Source organism: Podarcis bocagei, assembly GCF_964188305.1.
Source record: "Podarcis bocagei genome assembly, chromosome: 5".
Lineage (NCBI taxonomy): Eukaryota > Metazoa > Chordata > Lepidosauria > Squamata > Lacertidae > Podarcis > Podarcis bocagei.
Genome location: NC_138129.1, coordinates 822,282 through 839,526, shown reverse-complemented (window position 1 = coordinate 839,526; position 17,245 = coordinate 822,282). Strand labels below are relative to the sequence as shown.

At 50.3% G+C, this 17,245-nt stretch overlaps 1 protein-coding gene across 2 annotated transcripts in view; it reads left to right on the top strand.

Moving 5' to 3' along the window:
- The first annotated feature begins 2,441 nt into the window (after positions 1-2,441).
- SLC12A5 (solute carrier family 12 member 5) overlaps positions 2,442-17,245 on the top strand; it is a 109,781-nt gene continuing 94,977 nt past the window's right edge. For both annotated transcript variants that reach the window (XM_081196056.1, XM_081196055.1), the window contains exon 1: positions 2,442-2,583. In XM_081196056.1, coding sequence (XP_081052182.1) covers positions 2,457-2,583 — 127 coding nt within the window. In that variant the 5' untranslated portion in view covers positions 2,442-2,456. The remainder of the gene's footprint in view (positions 2,584-17,245) is intronic.

Below are 17,245 nucleotides of genomic sequence, written 5' to 3'. Positions count from 1 at the left end.
TGCTGTGACATTTATTAATCAAGATACAAGGGATGGGAGGAGGAGGAGGTCATGGAAAGAAGGTAATGAAAGTGGAGAATTTGAAAATGATGGTTTTATTTTCCCCCCTGTAATTTTGTTTTTTTTTCTTTGTAATTTTAAAAATTCTTTTCTCAATAAATATCATTATAAAAAATAAATAAATGAACTTGCACCTTTCACCTTCAGGCTTGGTCTGATCCTGGCTCTGGGACTGAGGGAGCCCAGGCAGGACCAGCTGCTTACACACACACGCGCGCGTGCGTTTGGGACATGCCAGAGGCAGAGAGTGTTGAGCTGCATGTGGAGGGGGTGTCTGCCCCTGTGTCCACCACAATTGGACAGCCCCCCCCCAATTCCTCAACTCAGGTATGAAGCAGCCCAGTAGGACTGTGAGACTCTTCCAGGGAGGGGGACACAGGAATCTGTGGTCTGTCTAGCTCAGTAAAGTATGCTCTGACTGGCAGCAGTGGCTTTTTGGGGTTTCAGGCGGGGGACCTTCCCAGCCCAACCTGGTGGGGCTGCTGGGGATTGAGGCTGGGACCTCCTGAGGCTCTACGCCTGCCTGCCAGCTCTAGCAGCGAGGAGCTGCTGGTTGCCCTTGAGATGCCCCCTCTGTGCCTCCTGCTACATGACCCTTCCTGGCCCCAGAGTTAGGCATGAAACACTCCACTTTCTGCTCTGCCTCTTCCTCTGGTTAGTGGGTGATGGCGAGTATGAGGAACAGGGCCTTCTTGGTGGTGGGGCCTGGACAATGGAATAGCTTCCTGCAGAGAACTTTAGCGCTCCTTTTTTGGCTGCAGCCCTAGGCACATTTCCCTCGGAATAAGCCCCATGGTGAAAGCTGCAAACAGCTGCAGTTGGACTAGATGTCCCTTGGGGTCCCAGCCAAGGGTACAATTCTGATTCTAAGTAGCAAGCTATTTAAACTCAACTAGAGTCCCATGGACTGCAAGAAGATTCAACCTCTCCATTCTGAAGGAAATCAGCCCTGAGTGCTCACTGGAAGGACAGATCCTGAAGCTGAGGCTCCAAGACTTTGGCCACCTCCTGAGAAGAGAAGACTCCCTGGAAAAGACCCTGATGTTGGGAAAGATGGAGGGCACAAGGAGAAGGGGACGACAGAGGACGAGATGGTGGGACAGTGTTCTCGAAGCTACCAGCATGAGTTTGACCAAACTGCGGGAGGCAGTGGAAGACAGGAGTGCCTGGCGTGCTCTGCTCCAGGGGGTCACAAAGAGTCGGACACGACTAAATGACTCAGCAACAACAAATTTGAGCACAAGCCTCTCTCTATCCTGGCAAAAGGGGTACTGAGAATGAGTGTGGTGTAGTGGTTAGAGTGGGACGCGGTTGGCGCTGTGGGTTAAACCACAGAGCCTAGGACTTGTCAATCAGAAGGTCGGCAGTTCGAATCCCCATGAAGGGGTGGGCTCCTGTTGCTCAGTCCCAGCTCCTGCCAACCTAGCAGTTTGAAAGCACGTCAAAGTGCAAGTTGATAAATAGGTACCACTCTGGTGGGAAGGTAAACAGCGTTTCCGTGTGCTGCTCTGGTTCGCCAGAAGCGGCTTAGTCTTGCTGGCCACATGACCCGGAAGCTGTATGCCGGCTCCCTCAGCCAGTAAAGCGAGATGAGCGCCGCAACCCCAGAGTCGGCCACGACTGGACCTAATGGTCAGGGGTCCCTTGACCTTTTAGTGGTTAGAGTAGGGGTAATCAATCTTTTTATACCTAATGCATCTATCTTGATGGTAAAATTTCCTTACTGCCCACCAGTGCTCGATGGAAGGAGGATTCAGGCTGTGCCTTGGAACCCCTACCAGCTGCCTAGAATCCTGAAACGCCCACTAGGGGGCGATAGGGACCAGGTTGACAACCCCTGGGTTAGAGGGTCAGACTGGGAGAGACCAGGGTTCAAATTCTGCCCCCTTTGCACTGGGGGATATGAAGCCCGCTGGCCATCTTGGGTCCTGCCTTCTCTCAGGCTACCCCCACCTCACAGGGTTGTCGTTGTGGGGATTAAAAGGGGAGGTGGAGAACCACGAGCTCCTCGGGGGAAAGGTGGAATATAAGCGCAATCAATCAATCAATCAATCAATCAATGGGGTGGGTGTGTCTGCCCCCTCCCCTACCCCAAGAATTGGCCTCGCCCTCTCCGGAGCCTCCTCCTGACGCATCTCGTGGCAGTGAGTTCCGCAGGCGAAGAGCGTGCTTGGTGACGTAGACCTTCGCCCCAACAGCATCTCTCCTCCTCGCGCGCCCCTTCTCTCTTTTTCTCCGCGGAGAAAGGAGGCGCTAGGACCGCGCCGCCCCGCGCTCGCCGCCGCCGCCCGCCGGAGCCTCCGCACCCTCGGCGGGAGCAGCATCCGCGCCCCGGACAGGCAGGCAGGCAGGCAGCCACTTGTGGCGGAGCCCCCAGCCCTGCCCGGCCCGCGGCCATGAGCCGCCGCTTCACGGTCACCGCCGGCGAGGAGCCGCGCCCGGGCACCGCGGCAGCAACCGGAGGCGGCGACGGAGGAGGAGGAGCAGAAGCCCCCCCGCCGCTGGGCAGCAACAGCGGGCAAGGTAAGGGCGCGCCGCCGCCGACCCCGCGAAAAAACCGAGGGAGAGGAGGGAGGACGGAGGAGGGAAGGGGGGGTTGCTCCTGCCCCCCCCAAGGGCTAGTGCCCCCCCGGCCAGGCGGGTCAAGTTGGGGAGGGGGCCAGGTCGGGCCAGGCCAGGTGCCCTCCCCTAAACCCCAATGCGGGAGGAAGAAGAGCGGGGACAGCCGCCGCTTACGCCCTCCCCGTCTCGAGGGCTGGTGCGCCCCCCGCCAGGGCGGGCTAAGTTGGGGAGGGGAAAGTGGGGAGGGGGCTGGGCCAGGTCAGGTGCTTCTCTCCCCCCACCGCGGTCCGCCTCTGGACTGGACCCCGGGCGGGACGGAGGGAGGCGCGCCGTGTGGGTCGCCCGTCGAGCGAGGCTTTGGCGCCCCGAGGCAGCGGCTCCTCCATCCATCTCGGCTGGCTTTGTCTCCGAGGGGGGAGAGGGGGCTGCAGCCTCCGCCGCCGCCATGCCCCACCGGGCGCTTTCCCGGAGCCGCGCGGCGAGGACGCGGCCGGCACGCCCCCCTGGCCGAGCCCGGCAGCCCGACGGGGCGGAGGCTCCGGGTGCCGGTAGTGGCTGGCAGAGCTTAGAGAGGCTCCGGGACGCGGGGGCTGCCCGGACCCCCTCACGGGTGGGTGGGCGGATTGCTGCTGCCCCCTCCCCCGGGAGTCCCCGCCAACCGGCACCCCCCCCCGCCGCCGCTCCCCTGCGCGCCGCGCTGGCTGGCCCGTCCCGGCTGCGCTTCCGGCTCCCGTTACCGGCGCGCATCGATCGTGGAAACCCAAGCCAGGCAGCCGCTTCAGCACTTCCCCGCCTCGACCTTCTCTCCCCCAGGAAAGGGCAAGGGCTGCTTGGCGGGCGGGCGAGGCGGAGGGAGGCGCGCGCTGGCACCCGGGCGCGGTTGGAAGGGAACCCCAGGGTCATCTAGTCCAGCCCCCTGGAATGCAGGGGTGAAGTTGGGGAAGGCGGAGGACCTGGGGGTTCATTCCTAGATTCGGTGCGGTGATGGTGTCCGCCAAGGCCCTGTCTAGCCAGCTCAGGCCTTTGACGGGGAGTGCGCTCTGCACCTGCTCAGAGAGGTGTTGTGTGTGTGGCTGTTGGTGTTGTAGGACCAAGAACATACTGGGGTTGGGCTCTCTTGGGGTGGAGGGGTGTGAGCTTCAATTTACCCCCTTTTCCCACCCTCATCTCCCCCACCTGTGCTATTCTGGGATGGCTGGGAGGGGGACTCCTGCAAAGGGTTTCAGGGGTGCTGCTGGAGGAAGCAGGATGCAGAATACCTGGGACATACTCAGGTATTAATCTCAGGGTCGTGGTTGGGGAAAGGTTCCTTCATTGCAGGGGGTTGGACTAGATGACCCTTGGGGTCCCTTCCAACCCCACGATCCCATGATTCTAACAAGCAGCACCTGCCTGGAGGAGGCTCTTGGCTGCTCAGGCTCAGGGAGCTCTGGAACCCACCAAGAAGCTCCAAAGTGTTTAGTGAGGTTTCTTATTGAAGTTTACATTCTATCCCTGAGGAGCTAGGCGTCATACTTTGGCCTTGCAACAACCCTGTGAGGTAGGAAACACAGAGAGAGGGCAACTTTTCCAATGCCACTTATGGCAAAGACTCCCTTTGAACTCAGATTTCCTACAGCTAAAGACCAGCGCTCCGCCCACAGCACCACGCTGCCTCTCTTCAGCAGCATCCTTTGTTGGCAAATTCTCCTCTTCTCCTCAGCTGGCGGGCAGGTAATTGAGTTTCTGCCGCTGAGCTATAGATCTGAGCTAGCCACCTAGCACCTTGAGGCGAAGTTTGAAATCTTAAAAAAGGGGGTGACCAGAGGTCTTGCAAAGGGTCTCTCTGCTTTTAAGCGATCAGCTCTGCTTTAGCAACATATATTCTGATTACACCACAAGCCTTGTTCTTGCAAAGAGTCACAGAAAGCCACCGTGAAGGCAAGATTGGCCAGAGCAAAGGCAAGTTGGGGGTATCCGACTGCGGGTCACGAGGGCAGGAAGGGGGTTTAGGGCATCTGCTGCCCTAAAGTGTGAGGCTGGCCTTTGGCCGAGATGGCTTCAGAACAGCCTTTGCCAACTGGATGACCACTGCCCACCCAGATGTTGGGGTGTGGGATGCCGGGACCCCTGGGAGATGCAGTCCGAAACATCTGGGGGGAAACAAGGTGTGTGAAGGCAGCCTCTGAGCACCAGAAGAGACCTGCAGTTGCTGGATCAGGTCCAAAGGCCACAATTCAAGGAGGATATGGAGAAGTTGGAAGGTGTGCAGAGGAGGATGGCCAAGATGATCGAAGGTCTGGGAACTAAGCCTTATGAGGAACGGTTGAAGGAGCTGAGGATGTTCAGCCTGGAAAAGAGGAGATATGAGAGCCATCCTCAAATATCTCAAGGATAGTCACATGGAAGAGGGAACAAGCTTGTTTTCTGCTGCTCCAGAGGGCAGGACTCGAACCAGTGGCTTCAGGTTACAAGGAAGGAGATTCTGTTTGAACATTCGGAAAAGCATTTGGAGGGTAAGAGCTGTTCAGTGGTGGGACAAACTCAGAAGGTGGTGGACTCTCTTCCCTGGAGGTTTTAAAGAAAAGGGCAGATGGCCAACGGGCAGGGATTCTCCAGCTGTGATCCCTGCATTGCAGGGGGTTGGACTAAATGACCCTCAGGGTCCCTTCCAACTCTACAGTCCTGTGATTTTATGAAAAGAGGGCTAGGCAAATTCATGGAGGAGGAGGAGGAGGAGGAGGAGGGGGCTATCCAGAGCTACTAGCCAGGGTAACTCTGCTCTGTCCTCCACAGCTGGCGGCAGTGATGCTTCTGGACAATGCAGGCAGGGAGAGTCGCTCACTGGTTTCCCCTAATGGGCACCTGGTTGGACATCGTGAGAACATGTGTGGGGTCCCTCTAGACTGGGGGGTGGGTTTTTTGTTTTATTTTGGTGTGTTCTGCAACAATGTTCTGCAACATTGATGCAACAATGGTACAACAATGGTGCTTTTGTGGTATACAGTCATACCTCGGGTAGAAGCAACTATGGGATAAGTATTTTTGGGTTGCGCGCTGCGGCGATTGATTGTGTTACCTCCGGGTTTCGCCGCTTGCGCATTCGCACACGGTCAAAATGACGTCACGCGCATGCACAGAAGCGGCAAATTGCGACCCGCAGACGTGGGTTGCGTTCGCTTCTGGATGCAGACAGCGCTCCGGAACAGATCCCATTTGCATCCAGAGGTACCACTGTATCTAAACCAGGGCTAGGCAACCTAAGGCCCGGGGGCCGGATGCAGCCCATTCGCCTTCTCAATCCAGCGGTCCACGGACGGTCCAGGAATCAGCGTGTTTTTACATGAGTAGAATGTGTGCTTTTATTTAAAATGCATCTCTGGGTTATTTGTGGGGCATAGGAATTTGTTCATCCCCCCCCCAAATATAGTCCTGCCCCCCCACAAGGTCTGAGGGACAGTAGACCACCCCCCTGCTGAAAAAGTTTGCTGACCCCTGATCTAAGCTGTCCACAGGTCATTCGTCTTTATAGGAATTGTTCTGCAAAGCTTCCCCATTATTCCAGCCTTCTTGACACCTGGAGGGGCAGACGTGCGCTCTAACGCAGCCCCCCTTTCCCTGAACACTTCCAGTATGAAAACGTACAGCATTTCAGAAGGAAGCTGCCGATTAGAGATGAAGGAGTATCACCCCTCACAAAACATTTGTGGCACTGTTGAAAAGGGGTCGTGTATCACTGCCCAAATGCCACCATGAGCAGAAATAAAATAGCACAATAAAATAGCACTAATTATAATAGAAGCATAGAGTTGGAAGGAACCCTCAGTGGTCATCTAGTCCAACCCCCGCATGCAGGAATCTCAACCAAAGCATCCCTGACTGATGACCATTCAACCTCTGCTACAAAATCTCCAAGGAAGGAGAGTCCACCTTCTCCCGAGGGAGAGAGTTCCACTGTCCAAAGTTCTTCCTAGTTTCTTGTAGCTTTCAGAAAGTCCAGCCCTCAGAGCAGGGGAAAACAGGCTTGCTCCCTCTTCCATGTGACTGCCTCTCAGATATTTGAAGATGGCTCTCAGTCTCCTCTTTTCCAGAGGAGTGTGTCTTTTCCACACACACCTCCTTCAACTGTTCCTCATAAGGCTTGGCTTCCAGACCCAGGATCATCTTGGTTTCCCCTCTTGGCACACATCCCAGCTTGCCAACATCCTTCTTAAATTGTGGTGCCCAGAATTGGACACAGTATTCCAGGTGTGCTCTGACCAAGGCAGAAGAGAGCGGGACTATGACTTCTTCCCTTGATCTGGACACTAGACTTCTGTTGATGCAGCCTAGAATAGCATTAGCTTTTTTTGCTGCTGCGTCACATGGTGGACTCATGTTCAGCTCAAGATTTTTCACATGTCCTGCTAGTAAACCAGGTGTCCCCCTTCCTATATTTGCGCACCTGGTTCTTCCTGCCTAAGTGCAGAACTTGACATTGGTCCCTAATTGGAGTGATAGTGCAGCCCTTCCTACCTTTGGAACAAACACCTGAAATTTGAAGAAAAACCTCAGTCTTGACTGAATCCTGAACAGGTGGACTCAAACTTGCTTGGGCATCTCAATTCAGTTGCTACACTTCTCCTGTTTCTGTGATGCTGTTAAATAGCTGACTTATCTGTTCCAGGAGGGGAGGGCCTGGCTCCACTGATGGGGCTGGAGTGCCTTTGAAGGTTATCTCCAGGCCCCTCCCTCCCTCGCTTGGCCCTTATCTCCCAGGGAGCTGAATTTAGCAACTGGCCTCATGCCTTCCAGCTGTGTGATGGAGAGGATGCCCCATTGAATGACTTGGCTAGGATCAGGGCTCCAGTTACTGCCTTTCTCCAGATGTTGCAATCCTGAGATAAAGATGGAAGCAGAGGTATGGGGAGAATGTGGAGGAGAAGAGGTGGGGGTATTGTGGATGCGCATTTACCTTTCATCTCCCCCCCCCCATGTGTGAAACTTTGAGACACAGACTTTTGATTTCAGCACAGAGATGGGTCTCTCCCTTCCAATCCTCTCTGTGTGAAAGCAAGTGAGGTGGGGAGGGGCTGTAATTTTGTGGTAGAGCATCTACTTCCCATGAGGAAGGTCCCAGGTTCAAGACCCCTGCCCGATACTCTCAGGGCCTGCTGCCAGCCAGTGTTGGAAATGCTGGGTTAGGTGGTCTAATGGCCTGACTCAGCGAAGGCAACCAAGTTCTACAGGAGCTTCAAGGAAAATGTTTAAGATACTTCTCTAAGTGACATTTTGCTTTTCCCAGTCACAAACCTAACATCCAGAGATCTCCATGTGGTTACAAAACACATTGTTGTTGTTGTTTAGTCGTTTAGTCGTGCCCGCCTCTTCGTGACTCCCTGGACAAGAGCATGCCAGGCACTCCTGTCTTCCACTGCCTCCCACAGTTTGGTCAGACTCATGCTGGTAGCTTCGAGAACACTGTCCCACCATCTCGTCCTCTGTCCTTGTTCTCCTTGTGCCCTCCATCTTTCCCAACATCAGGGTCTTTTCCAGGGAGCCTTCTCTTCTCATGAGGTGGCCAAAGTACTGGAGCCTCAGTTTCACGATCTGTCCTTCCAGTGAGCACTCAGGGCTGATTTCCTTTAGAATGGAGAGGCTGGATCTTCTTGCAGTCCATGGGACTCTCAAGAGTCTCCTCCAGCACCATAATTCAAAAGCATCAATTCTTCAGCAAGCGATCAGCCTTCTTGATGGTCCAGCTCTCACTTCCATACATCACGACTGGGAAAACCAGAGCTTTGACTATACGGACCTTTGTTGGCAAAAGACATCTGGAGCAGGACCCAAATCCTACTATGACCTCTCTGCTTTTCCTCTTGCATTGTGGTAAGGAAAAATCCTGGTGTGTGGATTTACTCCACTGCCCAGCTTGTCTTGGTGCCACTCCCCACGGGTCTCTCTGGTCAGCAAAAGAAGGAGTCTCCAGCCAAGTGAGAAGAAGCAAACAGTAGTCAGTTGGCCTGATCTTTATTTGTTGTTGCAACAAGGTTCAAACACACAAAGAAAAGAGTAGGAACCCCAAGCATGGGGTTGCGTGGACTTTTAAGACTTCTCCCCATTTCCCATAATACATTTTCCAACAGCATCATCGATACATCACAAATATGTCACAAAGTGGGATTGTTTGGCATGTAGAAACATGAGCCCATCACCCACCCCTGTCAATCACCCCACTTCCAGACATCTTTTAACTACCTTCTTCCCCAAAGAACAATAAGGGTATTTACACATCCCCCTGGCTGCAAGGCTTTCCTGTGCTTCTCCTTTGAAAGTATCAGGATTCAATCCACCATCCAGATGGACTTCTGTCTGGGTAAGTGCTGCCCTTGATTGCCTCCTGCCTCCTGTGTGGCTAAATTCACACCTTGTGGAGGGGCAAGGAGTATGTGACCTTATCCTTAAGGGATTATGGAATGGGGGGGGGTGGATTCCCCTCTTCCAGAGGAATCATTAGCTGTTGGAACCAAGGAGATCCGTCAAACAGTATAATTTTGGCAATTACCGTATTTGATTCTATATTGGATCGTCAGAGGAAACGATACGATTCATGGTATCCACTTTGCTTCAGTTTTATGGACTGCTTTTCTGAGCCTCTCTGCTGTTGTGCATGTGTGGTGCCTGTGTCAACGGTCATTGTCCTGGCCTTAGTTAGAGGCTGTGGTGGGGACTTGGGGTTTGGGAGTCATTTAACTGCCCCCCCCATTCCTGGTTTTAACCATTGGCAGGATTGATTAAAGGGTATCTACCTTCCTAAGCTACTGGGTAACCAGTTTTCCTTTGACTCGCCTATGTGTAAAAACCGTGGCAGTGCTGATAGATCACAGTAGATCCCGCCGTAGAATGACTTCTGAGCTTGCAATTTGTTGCTGCTGGTTAGGAATGGCTTTTCCATCGACTAGCCCCCCCCCCTTAAGAATGGCATTAAGAATTGTGCCAAAAATCAAGTGGAAGTAAAAACAAACAAACAAAAAATATGCAGGGGGAAATCCTACTAAATTCTCCTTAAAGGTAAAGGGACCGCTGACCATTAGGTCCAGTCATGGATGACTCTGGGGTTGCTGCGCTCAACTCACTTTACTGGCCAAGGGAACCGGCGTACAGCTTCTGGGTCATGTGGCCAGCATGACTAAGCTGCTTCTGGCGAATGAGGGCAGCACACGGAAATGCCGTTTACCTTCCCGCCGGAGTGGTACCTATTTATCTACTTGCACTTTGACGTGCTTTCAAACTGCTAGGTGGGCAGGAGAAATTCTCCTTGTTGTTTAGTCGTTTAGTTGTGTCCGACTCTTCGTGACCCCATGGACCAGAGCACGCCAGGCACTCCTAAATTCTCCTTAGCTACCAGAATTCTAAGGGGCGCGGGTGGCGCTGTGGGTTAAACTACAGAACCTAGGACTTGCCGATCAGAAGGTCGGTGGTTCGAATCCCCGTGACTTGGTGAGCTCCCGTTGCTCGGTCCCTGCTCCTGCCCACCTAGCAGTTCGAAAGCACGTCCAAGTGCAAATAGATAAATAGGTACCGCTCTGGCGGGAAGGTAAACGGCGTTTCCGTGCGCTGCTCTGGTTCGCCAGAAGCGGCTTATTCATGCTGGCCACATGACTCGGAAGCTGTACGCAGGCTCCCTCGGTGAGATGAGGCAACCCCAGAGTCGGCCACAACTAGACCTCATGGTCAGGGGTCCCTTTACCTTTACCAGAATTCTACCTCCTAAAGAAGTGAGGAAGTGAGGCTGGCTCCCTCTAGTGGCAGCAAGTCCACACTGACTGCAAGTACTTGCCATGTTGTCTTCATCTCCAGAAAACAGAATGGTCTAAACGTCTTATGGGTCTACTTGGAGTAGAAGTGAGACTGGATACAGCCCATGAGATTTGCTTTTCTCATAGCTGCTTGCCCAAATGATGAGGGCACTTGAAAGGCACATTTTCAGCAGCCCTGCAAGACTCTTGCAGGAAGGAGATCCAAGAGCCTTTCGCCCCCTGAGGACTCGGCCTTTCCTCTGTTGTGGCCTTTTTGGGGGTGGCGTCTTCCTCCACCTCTGCCCTCTGCAGAACTAGGACCCTGAGGTATCCCTGCAGGCTTGTAATATCTTCATATTTATTTACACAGTTATTTACAGACTGCTCTTCATATAAAATATCAGGGTGTTGCAAAGGGAGATCCACAAATACAGAGGAAAAAATAATTGTAGCAACAATGCAGAAGAATCATAAAAACAACGGGCTCATCTAAAAAGTTTATAAACTGCCGAATAGGCCTATCAGCGTAAAAAACGTCATTAAGAGATGCCTGGAAATTAGGAGCAAGGATGTTTCTGCTTCGTATTTTAATTGCTAACACTTTATAATATATTTGCTCTTCTTAGGTTTGTTTTTGCCCTATTATTTTTCTGTGGGTGGCTGGGGAAACCCAGCCAGATGGGTGGGGTCTAAATAATAAAAGTATTATTATTTATTATCCTTAACTATTTGTTTATTATGGGAAAGTGAGATATAAATATTAAACTGTCACTCAACCTCCTGCCCCAGTCCTGTATCTGCTGCTTCCTCCTGGTTTTCTTTGGAACAACTTTTGCTTGGCTGGGAGGGCAAAGAGGTCCAAACAGTGTGCATGCACACGAAAGCTCATACCAACAACTAACTTAGTTGGTCTCTAAGGTGCTACTGGAAGGAATTTATTTATTGTTGATTTTATTTTATTTTGTTCAAACAGGTGGCTTTCCATTCCTAGTGAAGGAATGCCAGGCACGGAGCTCCCTCTGGTGGCCAAAGGTTGTGTCTGTGTTTTGCAAAGGTTGCTCCTGACAGCAGTTTCTCAGATTGTGATTTGCATGGTGGTGCAGATAGCTGGGCCCAAAAAACATGGTGCACGATGCACCTCTTGGGAAAGGCGCTGCCTGGGCATGTTTTGCCACCATGTGTCTAGCATGGCAAGCAATGAATGAAAGTACTGGCCTCTGCCTGTGAGGTGGACGTCTTTCAAAAGTGCATAGTCCACACTTGACATGATGCCGGGAGGGGCAGGGGGGGTTGGGAGGGACTGAATATCTGTTCCAAAGGACCAGTGGTTGCAGGAGAAAGTTGGCACTTATGTGAACATGGGACGGACAAATCGAAAGACGACCTTAGAAATTACGAGATCTCAGTGCTGAGATATTTTCCTTCCCCCTCCATGAGGGCGCAGGGCCCTGAGGGCTGAGTCTGGCTGTGATAGAGAGGCCCATGGCAGGAATCTCCCAGCAGCCTGCGCAATAAACAGACTCAGCTATGTGCAAATGGCATCTATACATCACACTAATTCGAGTGTAGAATTTTTACACTGACAAAATCCCTTGTAATCACCACCAGTGTCGGCTCCCTGACAGAAAGTCCCTTTCAGCTGTGCGTCTTTCTTGGGTTCACACGACTGACTGGAGGTCTCTAATTCCTTCGGGAAAATTCTCTATCAGATTCCAGCTTGAATCATTGATAAATACCAGGCAGCTGAACGAGGGGGGCAGTTCTTCAAACCAGCCATTTCTTTCCTTACAATAGGTTGCTTCCCAATGACAGTTTAATGCTGGGGTTGAATGTGTTTGGAAAATGTTCATTTTCCTGATATTTTGTATGGTGCAATATAGATCAGAGGTGCTGAATCTGTGGTCCTCGGGATATCGCTGGGCTCAGCCTCACTTCTGAGCACAGTCCATGGGCAGATGGAGTCTGCCCTCAATCCTACCCTTAATAATAATAATAATAATAATAATAATAATAATAATAATAATAATTTATTATTTGTACCCTTCCCATCTGACTGGGTTTCCCCAGCCACTCTGGGCGGCTTCCAACAAAGATTAAAAATACATCAAAATGTCACACATTAAAAACTTCTCTGAACTTTCACGAGAGTCCATGGTGAGAAAGGGAGACAAGCTTTACTCTCTCCACGTTCCCCATCATTTATAAACATCTATCCTGTCCTCTATCACTCCCCTTTTCTCTACCCTAAAAAGTCCCCCAAAGTCCTTTCCTCACAGGGGAACCTCTCCGCCCCCTTGATCATCTGGCTTGCTCTCTTCTGAACCATTTGCAACTCTGCTATATCCTTTTTGAGGTGAGTCAACAAGAACCTCTGCACAGTATCTCAAAGGTGGCTGCACCACAGATTTGTATAAAGCCATTATGATATCTGCAGTTTTTATTTTCAATTCCTTGCCTAATGATCTGTAGAACATGCCTTTTCCCCAGCTGCTACACGTGACCCCAGCATCTCCATCGCGCTGTGCACAGTCACCAAAAAGTCTTGTTCCTGACAGTCACCTCCAGTTCAGACCCCATTTGCCTCCCTGTGAAACAAAACATTCTGCCCCAATGTACACCATCACTTTATATTCCTTTATATTGAACCGTATTTGCCATTCTGCTGCCCTGTGAAGGAAGGTCGCGGCATATGGGACTGTCTAATTTAGAGAAAAGGTGACCGAGAGGCGACATGACATTTCCTTGTGCCTGGCATGGAGAAAGCGCATAAAGAAAAGTTTTTCTCCCTTTCCCACTAGAAGCCCTAGTCGTCCAATAAAGCTGAATATTGGAAGACCCAGGCTAGATATATATATATATATATATATATATATATATATATATATATATATATGCAGGTTTTGGTGTCTTCGGGTGTCTTCCCGTGTAAGAGTTGGGGTGTCTAGGCCTAGACACCCCAACTCTTACACGGGAAGACACCCGAAGACACCAAAACCTGCATTCCTGTACCCGTGAAAATCTACGAAAGCATATATATATATATATATATATATATATATATATATATATCCTTTGTGCAGCACATTGTTAACCCAGGGAACTCCCTCCCACAGGAGGCAGTGACAACCACCAACTTGGATGGCTTTTAAAACAGGTTAGGCAAATTCCTGGAGGAGGAAAGGTCTCTTGTGTTTGAATCCTGCTTGCTGGTTTCCCACAGGCAACTGTTTGGCCCCTGTGAGAACAGGATGCCGGACTAGATGGGCCACTGGCCGGATCCAGGAGGGTCTTGCTGTCTTCTTATGATCCCTCCCTCCTAGGCACTCATTCCTAAGGAACGGTGTTTTCTCTGCTGTTCTCACCAGAGGCAGTTTCGTCCCTCCTCCTCCTGGCCCCAATTCCCTGTTGCTCAAAATCAGGCACCTTTGGACGCCTGATGACTAAGCAGCAAGATCTTTGCTTGATCTGGAGATGAATCAAGCCTTCGCTGTCCCTGTGCAATCCTCGCAAGATCTGGAGCAGGTTGGGCGGTGGCTGAGTTGGCTGTAACCTGGTTTATCTACTTATGCCAGCTAAGGAAGAGCCCTGCTGGCACAAATTAAGCCAGCCTGAGGTATGCTGGTGTAAATGGCAAAAAAGGGGCTGTGTCAGGGCTAAGGGGAGGGACAGAATGGCGCAGCATCCTGGCCCCGACATTCCCTGGTCCTGCCCACAGAGCTTGCCAGAAATGCAGGTGCCATGAAAATCAGCTCCACAGGAGTCAGTGGAATGGCAGGATGGGAAGGTTTGCCCTGCCCCCAGCAGCCACTGGCCAGGAGCATAGAATCCTAGAGCTGCAGAGTGGGAAGGGACCCTCAAAGGTCATCTATCCCGAGGACTTCCGGTCGGTGCCAGCGCTTAATGGCGGTCCTACCTCCGAGCTCCGGAGAAGGACTGCTTCGCAAGTTCGGGTCCTACCCGCTACGGCGAGCGGGGGACCCCTAAAATCCCAGGCGCTGAAGCCTGAGAGCAAGGAGACTCGGTGGGCACCTTCGCGCCCCCCGGTACCGTGAAAGAGCCTTTTTAAAGGCTACGGATCGACATCGGGAGAGAGCGCGGTGCTGAGAGTCGCTACCCAGCCTGCGAAGTGAAGCCGCGTCGCCATAAGCGGAGAGCGCCGATTCCTTCCTGAAAAGAAAATCTGGACTGAATTCCCGTGAGTAAGAGCTGAAAAACAATCGGGACCCTTTAAATTTCGGAAATTGGGCTAAAAACGGGGAGATTTAAACAAAGGAAGTCTGCCTCCCCCCGGCTGCATGAAAGTGAAAGCAACGGAACTCTAAACTTGCATCCGTTTAGACCTGCTCTTTGATCATATAAACCGGACATTTAGACCCTTGATCTCCCCTCTAGCAAGCAGGGCAGAGGGGAGGTGAATTTGACTATTAACTGCATGATTTATTTGAAGGAAAAAACCTCTGCTATCTCATCTATTTGAAAGTCTGAAACGGTCTGCCTTCTTAGTACATTGAGCTGACTTTTCCCTGTGAAGTGACACCTTGATACAAAGTTTCCACAGTGCCTGACTTTTGTACATTATAAGAAGAAACAGTATAAACAGCATACTGGGCAACTGTGGCAATTGGAAGCTATAAGACTTTAGTAACATTGATTTTGACTGGGTTAATCTCCTTTCTTTCTACATTTTGGATGGTCTCCTTTGTTCATGTATTTGGAAATTTCCTTCTATGGCCATTTTGATTTGCTCCCTCTAGAGGATAAAGTGAAGTCCAGCACGGCCTAAGACAGTGGAATTTTCCAAGGGAGAATAAATCCCGTGGGAATTGACCTTGACATGAGTGGGCCACAAGAAGAGATAACTACAAGAGCCAAGACCAAGCAACAACAACAGCAACAGCTGCAGCTGCAACAAGCAAAGAAAAGAGGTTCAATCTCAGGCGTAACAGCCGGACTAGCTGGAACAACAGGACAGGACAAAGGAGCAGCCGTTTCTATGGAAGCTGTGACAGAAGCTTTGCTTAAGATAAACCAGACTCTGGAGTCTCTGACAAAACAGACTTCAGAGAACACACAAAAATTAACAGAAATATCAACAAGATTAAACCAGAATACAGAATCTATAAACAAATTGGTCGAGGAAAACGCTACCACGCGTCAAATTGCCGAAGAGGCCAAAGCCACAGCTGGAGAGACGCAGGAGAAATTAGAGCCACTTGCCAAGAAGGTCTATGAGCATGATGCAACCTTGGCCTTGTGGGAGTTACAGAGGAAAGAGAGAAACTTAAAATTAAGACTGATTCCGGAGAATGAAAGTGACAACCTTGTGGAATATTTGACACGGGAGTTTGCGGATTGTTGGGACCTGGAGGAAGACGATTTCAAAATTACAACTGCCTTTAGACTGGGCAAAAAGCAAGATAGAAAGACACCAAGAGATTGTTTGATCACACTCAGATCTAAGGAGGAAAGAGATAAAATTTTAGGACTACACTTTGAAAAAGCCCTGCAAATTGGAAATTCAGCTGTACAGATCTTTAAAGACATACCAAAATACATCTTGGACTTAAGAAACTTCTACAAGGATTTGGTTCTTTTGTTAAAGAAAAATTCAATCCGCTTCAGGTGGGAGTTCCCACAAGGACTGTCATTCGACTACAAGGCAAAGAAAGTGAAAATAAAGACAATTCAAGATAAAGACAAATTTCTGGCAAGATATCAGGAGGACCTACAGAAGGGGACTGTGGACGCACTTGCAGAACAGAGGAGAGCACTGGATATCCTGAATCTCTCGTTTGGACAAAAACCACCACCGTCAGAAGAAGAGCAACAACTTGGAGCCGTTGGAGGAGCCTTAAGAAAATAACAAGATGGCTCTGCAATTCCTTAGCTGGAATTGTAATGGACTGAATGGGCCTTTGAAGAGAAGACAAGTATTTCATATTTTGAACAGAGAACAATTGGATTTGATATGTTTACAAGAAACTCACATAACTAGAGCCCACAGGAGATTACTCACAAATAAAAGGTTAGGACAAGAATTTATTTCATCAGACAAAGTTAAGAAGAGAGGAGTGGTAATATATGTGAAGGAGAAATGGGCTCCAAAAATGATATTCAAAGATGAACAAGGGAGATATCTGGCTGTGGAGATACAAGTACAAGGAGAAAAACTTTTAGTTGTTGGAATTTATGCACCAAATGAAGGCAAATCTGACTTCTTTAAGAGACTTCATGAAACTTTGACGGACTATCTGGATTACAACATGATAATCATGGGAGACATGAATGGCGTGGTCTCCACTAATATGGACAAGGCACAAAGACTAACAGTCAATAAAGAAGGGAGACTCCCTAAGACTTTTTTTGAAATGACAGAAAACATGGACTTGATAGACATTTGGAGAACAAGGAACCCTCTGGAGAGAGAGGGAACCTTCTTCTCCCAAGCAATGATGACCTGGACCAGAATTGACCAAATCTGGGTTACTAGTGGATTGGCTCCAAAGATTAAGAAAGTGGAAATCTGCCCAAAAACCTGCTCCGACCATAACGCCGTGAAGATGGAGATGAAACTCACAATAACTGGTCAATTTAGATGGAGAATGAATGACACCCTCTTTCGAGATAAGGAGATTCTCACGAAGGCCCAAAAGACCCTAAAAGATTATTTTGAAATAAATTTGAGGACTGACGTGGAGAAAAGAGTGATCTGGGACGCAAGTAAAGCTGTTATGAGAGGATTTTTGATCCAACAAAATTCAATAAAGAGGAAAAAACAAAATGAGAAAAAAGAGAAGATCTTGGAAATGATAAAGGAAGGAGAGAGGAAACTAAGAACAAAACCAAAGTCTCAGGACATTTTAAGA